General features: G+C 41.4%; 1 protein-coding gene across 1 annotated transcript in view; it reads right to left on the reverse strand.

The window, feature by feature from the left end:
- The window catches only part of dlg2 (discs, large homolog 2 (Drosophila)), a 177,485-nt gene extending 167,587 nt beyond the window's left edge, over window positions 1-9,898 (reverse strand). The window contains exons 1-2 of the mRNA XM_039618617.1: window positions 9,543-9,898; window positions 8,477-9,268 (exon numbers count right to left, since the gene is read on the reverse strand). Of these exons, the coding sequence (XP_039474551.1) occupies window positions 8,477-8,495 (19 nt within the window). The 5' untranslated portion in view covers window positions 8,496-9,268; window positions 9,543-9,898. The remainder of the gene's footprint in view (window positions 1-8,476; window positions 9,269-9,542) is intronic.

The raw sequence follows: 9,898 nt of genomic DNA on the forward strand, positions 1-9,898 counted from the left end.
AGTGGGAGAAACTTTTTGTCACTCATCCAAGTGACTTCTTCAGTCTCAGCTGACTGCAGGTTTCCCCACTACCTTTGCATACTGACTGAAATTAGCCGACTGAAGAGAGAAGGATGCCACACTGAGGATGGGGACAAGTGGGTGAAAAATTTGTCATCCAAGCAGAGAAAAACATCCTTGCAAAAGTCTTGAACTTTGCTGTGATGCCTAGACAAATCCTGTGAGTGGAACTGATCACAGCCTCAGAAAAAAGCGATTTGAAACAAAGACTTGGCAGACGTTGAAAGTTTCGGCCTGTCTCAGCAATGCAAAGCCACCAGCATCCAACATGAGCATGGAGGAGAGGAAGGTACTCACATCACTTATTAATGACAGCAACATTATCAACATTATCATCCTTCAGACAGACAAGGGTAGGTTTGCTAAACCAGAAAGACTATCATGACCCGTTGGTAGGCAGCTTGAATTTAGAGAAGTGAGGGATGTCAGTATGGAGGCAGATGATGGTCTCGTACTATGTTACATCTCTCTTCAATTGTGTTCCAGTCACTGAAGCAGTGGAAGTAGTTCATAAGAGATTACAGGATGACCCCAACCTCAGCAACAGGACCACTCTCAGCACCGACCAAGTGTGTTCTCTGGGAACTGTGTCTTCATTCCACATATTTCATATACAAGGGTCAGTACTATTACACATTAACTCGGTGGACCAACACATCAAATTCACCAGGGAGGATATGAAAAGTGGCAGGTTAGCCTTCTTAGACTGTGAGATTTCCATCAGTAATGGGGGACATCTAAAAGCTGACGTGTACTGTAAACCTACACATACGGATCAGTATCTAAGGTTTGACTCTCATCATCCACTGGAGCACAAACTGGGTGTCATCAGGACGCTACAACACAGAGCGAACACCATCCCCACTGACACAGCGGCCAGGGAGGCAGAAGAACATCACATCAAGAAGGCCCTGAGTAAATGTGGTTATCCCAGCTGGACTTTTGTCAAAGCTGGGAAGGCTCCAAAAGAAAGCTCCAGCTGATCCAGGAGAGAAGGACAACCGCTGCCTAAGTGGAAACCTGTAGTGATCCCGTATGTGTCAGGAGTATCGGAACAGTTGAGACGCATTTTTTCTAAACACCGCATCTCTGTGGCTTTTAACCCCCAAAACACGCTGCACCAAAACTGGTCCACCCCAAGGATCGGGTCCCCCGACACAAACAGAGTAACATAGTGTACGCTGTTAAGTGCCAGGAGGATTGCCAGGATTTAAACATCGGGGAAACCAAACAACCTCTGGCTACAACACAGCAGAGCTACCTCGTCAGGTCAGGACTCTGCAGTCTATTTACACCTACAGGCCAGTGGACACTCTTTCTATGATGAGGATGTACACATCCTGGACAGGGAGGAACACTGGTTTGAGCGCCGAGTCAAGGAGGCCATTTACGTGAAAAGGGAAAGACCATCTCTGAATGGAGGAGGGGGCCTAAGGGTACATCTTTCGCCATCTTACAATGCTGTGATTGCAGCCATTCCCCAACTCTCTGTGAATGGGACTCATGGCCATAGATCAGTGGTCTTTGATCAATGGTCATAATTTACATATTAATGATCAATCACAGTGATCGATCACAGTTCATTCAGTGGTGCTAGTTTCAGTCTTTGTGCAATGTCCTGTTTGTAAGGTTGGAAACCTGCAGTCAGTGAGACTGACGAAGTCACCTGGATGAGTGACGAAACGTTTCTCCCACTGAAAACGTCCAGATGAACAGAATCAACCTTTTGGGATTTACTTACCTGGATGATTGAGAATGCATGAAGACACTTAATATCTTGTGGCAAAATTGTATAAGATAATAAAAGAGATTGACAGTGATGCATTAATGGCATACAATAGATTTCAAGCCATATGTAAACATCTTTCTTTTTTTCCATTACATACTGAATCTGGCTGCGTGGTGTGCTCCCTCCTGGTACAAGAGCAGACAGAAGCGCAGCACTGATGTTTGAACAATCTGTGTTTCAGTTCATCTCAAAGGTGGTGTATGGGGTGGAGGCTTGTTCCACATCAGAAGGCAGATGCATAGATAGTTGTTTATGCATGGAGGAAAGCTTATGTGGACAAGTTTGAAAACATGAAGCTCAAGCTGTTTAGAGCTCATGACCCTAAATTGTACCATTTAACACAATTTGTCCACTTAGAAACACTGGCCTTCCATATGCAACACATTGAGTACAAATTAATCTCTGTCAAGTTACACCTTTTCAAACTCAATTAGAAGAACACTTCATTTGTGTGTCAGCGTATAAAAGAGATCTCAAATGTCTTATTCAGATGTTATGCAAGAAGATGGAGCACCAAGAAAACAGAAAAAATTTAAGCGACAGCCTAACACGCAGACAATTTGTACTATTTCTTCGGTTCAGCGTTGTATTGCAGTGAAAACTAAATACTTCTTTTGTTACCCTTTTGTATCTGTGCACTAACGTTCTTTGTCATCTAAAAACTCCCACTAGGGCTTAAAAACTGGGACTCTCCACCAGTTGGTCTTAGAACTGAAGAAGCTTCTTGGATGAGACGTGAAGCGTCTTCAAGGAAAACTTAAAGAAGTCCAGACGCTTTTCTTTCCAAGATCTTTAGACTACCATGACCTGGATGACTGAGAACCTACAAAGACAACATTCTTTGTAGTGTTTCTCATTGTATTTAACATTAATGTAGGTGAAATTACTGAGTTTTATGAAATACTACTAAATGACATACACTGCTCCTAAAAGTATTTATCCCTTCCCTGATTTCTTATTTTTTTCCATATTTGTCACACCTACATGGTTGAGATCCTCAAATTTTAATACTAGACAAAGATGACCCCAGAAAATGCAGAAATTCCACATTTTCTGGAAGACTGAGTTTAAATATAACCTATCTGACAAAGTGAAGTAGGTTAAAAGATCTCAAGAACAGATGAGTAACAAAGTAATTGAAACCAATCAGTTTGGAAACAGTTACAAGGCCATTGCTAAGATGTTAGGACTCCAGTGATTTACTTTGAGAGCCATTATCCACAGATGTGGAAATCTTGGAACAGTGGTGAACCTTCCCAGGAGTGGCTGACGTGTCAAAATTACTCCAAGAGGGCATTAGTGACTCATCCTCACTTGCCTAAGCTCATTAATCAACAATAAGAAGAGACTGGGCAAAAATGGCCTGCATGGCAGAGTTCGACGAAAGACGAAAACCACTGCTCAACAAAACAAATATGATGGCTTGTCTCATTTTTGCTAAAAAATGTTGATGATCCTCAACATTTCTGGGAAAGTATTCTGTGGACTCACACAACAAAATTCAAAATAAAAATATCATACCATAAAGATCATACAACAGTCAAACAGGGTGGTGGTACTGTGACGGCTTTGGACTGCTTTACAGCTTAGAGCTTGGACAACTTTCTATAACTGATGGATCCATGAATTTTGCTCTTTACTAGAAAATCCTGAAGGGGAATGTTGGCCATCAGTTTGTGGCCTGACACTCCAGAGCACTTGGGTTATGCAGCAGGTCAATGATCTAAAACAGACCAGTAAATCCAGCTCTGAATGTTATATTGATGCAAATAAAAGTTACACATTCAACTCTTTTCTGTTTGTTTTAAGTTTTCTATTTGCATTTGTATTCATTTATTTTCCACGTACAAAATGTATATTATTCTCTTAAGAGAAGCGATTCATTGTACAAAATGTATCTGCTACTACTACTATTCAGTTTCTGGGCAGGTAATAAGAATACACAAAATCACATGATCAAGGAACAAATGATGTTAGATTTTACTTTCAGTCTGACTGCTCATCACTGCTTTTGTTACCTGTTGACTTTCAGGATCTGGCTGCTGGGCCCTGGATTCACTGAGCTTTCACATCGCTGCTTAGCATTACCGTGCTGTCTCTGCAGACGCTTGCAAAGAGCCAAAGTTGTGTTAACAGTATAATGCAGTTTTTCCTGTCCTGGATGCAGTTAGCACTTTAACATTGCACTCTTGTCCTTTTGTGCAATAAAAATAAAAGTAATGCCCATATCCACACTGTAGATTGCTCCATTTTTTTCCTCCTCCAGCAGAATCGATAGGCGAGCAGACTAACAATTCCAAGGAATTCAACTACTGGGAACCAGTTCTCTACAAGAACTGGTTCTTGAGTCCCATCCCTAGTTGAAAGGTAACTACATTGTGTTTAAGTATGCTACAAGTATTTTTCACATGCTTCAATGTGGGATCTAAAATCATACCTACACATTGAACACAGCAACACTGTTTACCTCGTGATCATTTACAAGTGTACGAGAAAACAGTATAAAGTATAAAGTTTTCACGTATAAAGTATATTGTTACAGTCATTAATATACAAATTGAATAACAGAGGGACACCAGGATCCATCGTTGTGCCACAGACACCTTGTGATAACTTATTTTCTAAATATGATTTTATCCCATTTAAAACACTTGTAGAAAACTGAGAGTGTAAAAGAATTTCTGCATTTACTGTGTCAAACGCAGAAACACTGCACCTCATTTATTCAGGTCAGCCTTCACGGCCCCTACAAACACGTCCAGCTCAAGGGTTTTCTCTAAATTGGGAAAAAACACAGCATCCTTTATCAGATGTGTTTTCAGCTGCTGCTAAATGACTTTTTTTCCAATAATCTGGAGACAACAGGTCATATTTAAATTGGTCTGTAATGGGCTACCTTGTGTTTATTACCACCTTTACTGTATATGGAGAGCAACAACTGCACTGTTGGGAGCAAAGGGAAATATGAATGCATGATTTTAGAAGGCAAGAATCAAGCTCCCAACCAGTGTTGTCAAGTTACTTGAAAAAAGTAATTAGTTACTAATTATTGATTATTTCTCCAAAAAAGTAATCCTGTTACTTTGCTGATTACTTATTTTCAAAAGTAATTAGTTACATTTTAAAAACATGATATACAACCTGAATAGGTAATGAAGCAACAGACCTTTCAGCCCAATTCTATTTTTATGCATAATCCATCATATACAATGTAACCAAATGAAAAAGCCTCTTTTTAAAATATGTCTGTGAAGGTTCTCAGTCATCCAGGTCATCGTAGTCTAAGGAGCTTGGAAAGAAAAGCGTCTGGACTTCTTTAAGTTGCTTGAAGACGTTTCACCTCTCATCCGAGAAGCTTCTTCAGTTCTAGGGTCAAATGGTGGAGAGTCCCAGATTTAAACCCTGTGGGATTGTCCCCCCAAAGAGGGACAAAAGGACCCCCTGATGATCCTCTACCTAATCACATCAGCCAAGGTGTGAAAGCGGGTGTGGGTCCCAATCAGCCAGGGTTTCGGGTGAGCTCACTGTGAAACCTGGCCCCACCCTATCATGTGATTTCCTGAGGTCAGATGGCCCAGGATGTGAGTGGGCGTTAAGGCGTCTGGGGAGGGAACTCAAAACTGGATTATAGATGGCAGACAGTTGGTGTCGTAAGCCACCCCTCTGTTCAAAGATGGTCGCTCACAGTGGACATAGATGGCTTCTTTCACTCCTCTTTCAAACCATCTGTCCTCTCTGTCCAAAATGTGAACACTGGCATCCTCGAAGAAGTGACCTTTGTCCTTTAGATGCAGATGGACTGCTGAATCTTGTCCTGTGGAGGTGGCTCTTCTATGTTGTGCCATGCGCTTGTGAAGTGGCTGCTTGGTCTCTCCAATGTAGAGGTCTGGGCATTCCTCGCTACATTGTACAGCAAACACCACGTTGTTAAGTTTGTGTTTTGGAGTTTTGTCTTTCGGGTGAACCAGTTTTTGTCTCTTTTTAAAAATTGTTTTATGAGTTTTAATGCAACAGTCTCTGACTGGAAGAAATGTGTTTAACATTTAAACCTATTTTCTGCATATTCCAGCATATAAAATCAAATCATGTTTTGTGTTTCCACTCACTCTTTCAAATAGATTTCAAAACTCAGCAAAAAATAAATAGAATCAAAGATTCAGCAGCTCTTAAATCTATTGTCACCTGTTTAGCAGGAGTGGGGCGGGTGGAGGTTTGCCCACAGCGGTCATGTCAGTGGGGGGATCCGGGGGTTTCTCTGTGAATGTCACATTCCCGTGGCGGAGTGCTCGGAGCTCGCTCAGATTTGAAGTTTAATTTTTCGCTGTAGAAAGAAGTTGTCTTCCCACACAGAGTGAACAGCGGATGCAGATGTTTTTGCCACTTATTACAGAATCAAACTCAAAATAATGTGAGTACTTTCACGCTTTAAACGCTGCATGGTCGCACTCTCTCCATCCCTCCATATTATTCATTGTTGATCTGCACACGTCTGTTGCTGCCACGGGCGTCGCACGCTCGTACGTCATTGTCATGAGACACTCTCACAAACAAAATCACAGTTTAGTAACGCAGTAACGCAGCGTGCTTACGGGAAAGTAACAGTAATCTAATTACTTTTTGCAATAGTAATCCCTCACATTACTCGTTACTCAAAAAAGTAATCAGATTACAGTAACACGTTACTTGTAACACATTACTGCCCATCTCTGTCCCCAACTGACTTTGAATTTCTTAGTGATGTAATCATGTGACCAGTGGTTTAAAATTAAAATTTCTCATTTGTGCCCACAGACGGTAAATCTTTGTCAAACACCAGGTCACAAAGATTCACCCAAATGTCCACACAATTCTACAACAAACTCAATCAAATAATTATTTAAAACAATGTGCAACTATAAGACTATCATTTACATTTGCACCATTAAGTTTTACTCCATCTCTCTATAATCTCTCTATAACTTGCCAGAGACGATCGCCGATAACTTTCACTTGTTTAATGATTAAGGAAAAACTTGGCTTTAACCTGGATGTAACTTTGTTTCTAAAGCCTTTGGACATTACTGATCAGTTAGGGTTAGGGGGTTAACGCAGATTTCAAGGACTTCTTTGAAGGCTGCATGTTTAGATTTCATCAGGTGCAACAGAACATGATTCAGCCGGGGTAACTTCTGCTTTCCTTTGTGTATAAGGTACTTAAGGTTTGTGCATGTCGATAATAGCTGTTTAAAAGTTTCCATAAAATTATGTATTTGTGTTATTTCCCTCTCATAGAGCCTTAAATTCTCTTTCAGAATAAATGAAATAATTGTGATCCCAGTGGCATCATTTAATAACTGATATGAAGCCTATGATCATTTCCTAGCAAAACAAAAACAGACCACATACAGATAATTAAGATTGGGGACTGTCACCAAATGGTTTTCAGTTATTCTTTGATACAACACTTTTATCACAAATTACTACAGTGCAAAAGATTACAATACCAACATTTTTGTTATAAACCTCTTTTACTTGTAACTGCAGGGTCTGTGGATAGCTCCCCGAGTTAGAAGTAAAAAGAGGCTTTATAAAAAGAGTTATCTATGGATAGCTGCAGCATGCAGCACTCTGCAATCCCTGTGTGAACCTCTGTGCCTCTTTTATAGTCCAACCACGGTCCCTCACTATGAATTTACAGTTGTGAGTCTTCTCCCTTCTGGCTAAAGATGGAACCAGAACAGAGCTTTGTTCATGTGTGAAATATTTTAAGAAAACTGAGACTTATTAAAGAGGACCATGTATATCCACAGCTTTATAAAACTGATGAAAATAACCATCAATGTCATTTGTATTTGTCACTAACAAGTAACATTACAATACAGTGAAGCTGGGAAACCTTGAGTTCTGTTATTCATGCTGATGTTACTGTGACACTTGACATTTAACTGAACACTGTGGCAGCCCAACCTCCCCACACCCCCCTCACAATGGTAGCAACGTAATTCACCTGTACACCCTGGAAACTGCTCAGTAAATACAAAAACCCTCAAGTAGTGAAAAGTGATCCACAGAGGACAGACCCCATCACACACAGGACCCAAACAATCTACAGCCAAAGTCCCAGCCCACCACCACCACCCTCTTCTTTATATTGTTTATTGGCGTTTGGCAAATAGCAAAATGGTGCATTACTGCCACCAACTGGTGTGGAGTGTGGACTGAAATGTCAGAAGAAAAAAAAATAGTCTGCCTTAAAACTATGGCCTGATAACTTTCACTTTTCGAGTTCTTCTGAACTAAAGTCCAGTTTCACTTTCATATCAACAAACTTTCCAATCAAATATATTTTTGACGATGTATTAAAACATGTTCTATTGTTTCCTCTTCTCTACTGCAGTAACACTGTCCTGTGCGGTATTTTTCTAATTAAAAGCAACGTGTTACTCAAACCAGTGTGTCCAGTCTGAGTCGAGGGACTACCTAACACTAGGCAGGTGGTTTTGATCTCACGGTCAATCTCTGTACACTACTGAAAAATGTAGTGCAGATAAGACGCACTTTGATGCAGTATCAACAGAGTCTCATGAATTAAATGTGTCACATAACTGCACTCTGAAAATGGATAGACATGTAATAATAACAACTCACCTTTTTTTCTGATAGGCATGGCGACTTGGTGTAAACCTGACTCTCAATAAGGCTTCCACTTCTGTCTTCAGTGCATGATCAAAGAGTTCTCTCAAAGTGGCACAAAAACAGAAACGTTTTGGTAAACTTCAACAGAGACAACTCAAACCAGCTGTTTTTTATTTTTATTCCAGGGACAATGGGGAGCCTTTCAGGAGGTATCCAAATAAAATAAGGAAAGGACTAATTCCACTGATGATCCAGCCATGTGACTGTAGGTGTCTCTGTCCCACTTTACAATTCATGAGAAATCCACAATAAACTCAGAAGAGGTCCCCCTGCAGCAACCTCTCATTCATATCTATTTAGTGCGTGCAGTCAATCAGTGGTCCTTGATGTAAGATGCAACAACAGTTGTGATTCTGCAGTTCAAAACATTATATGTATGAAGATGCTTAGCACGTCTGTCTGGATATACTTAAGAGAAACATCCTTTGGCTGAAGAGTTAGCAGGCCACAGAAGTGCTTTGTCATGCTAGGTCGCTGGTGGTCCACACAACCTGGTACAGACAAACTGCAAAATAACACAGCAGGGCAAACAGGCGGACACCAAACCAAGACGCCCTGACAATTGGACGAATGTGTTCAAAAACGCTGGTTCGGTGTCTGCTGGTCCGGGGGAGCCTTGAGGTCTGGGGGCTGGCCTGAGTTAATATGGTCTGCTCACTCAGCCGCTGTGGTGTGACAGTCCTCCACAGATCCACGGACAGGAGAGCTGCTCCACATCCTTCATCCTGAGGTTTGCTCTACAGCCTGCCAGCAAGAACAGGGTAAAGGGTGAAGTACACTTAAAATATGCCAGCTGGAAAAGTGATCCCAGCTACAGCAGTTCTGCTGCTCTCCTCAGCTAACACCCAGTGGTCACCTCAGAGTTTTATGCCCGGAGGTTTTGACTTATGGTGGGATGTGTGTCTGTGTCCCCCATTAGGCGGTTAATCTATGAAATTAAGAAAAACAAAAATCCACCGCTCCCTCCTCACATTGCTGCCATACACAAACGGAAACCTGCGCGGTGCCCGTTGCTTACCGATCATTCACGTTATATCGCAGCCAGCGGCGATGCCAAATGAAATGACGCTTCAACAGTGCGACGACAACACCTGCCTGCCAACGACGGCGCTGAACGGCTTTCAGGTGGATCCGTGTTCATGTCCTGCAAAACGGTGACCGAAGAAACACAGTGCTGTGTTCTCCCTGTGCTACATCCCTTTATTTCATCCCACCTGACAGCATCTCTAACAGTTTTACGTACCAGAAACAAGCCCACTATACTACGTAAACGAACTTCCGCTTGTACTTTTCAAACTAATGCCTTCTCTAAGCGTACATTTTAACTCAACATGTATATTTATTTCAAACACAGCAGTCGCTCTGGCGTAATGA

Source organism: Oreochromis aureus, linkage group 10, assembly GCF_013358895.1.
Source record: "Oreochromis aureus strain Israel breed Guangdong linkage group 10, ZZ_aureus, whole genome shotgun sequence".
Classification (NCBI taxonomy): domain Eukaryota; kingdom Metazoa; phylum Chordata; class Actinopteri; order Cichliformes; family Cichlidae; genus Oreochromis; species Oreochromis aureus.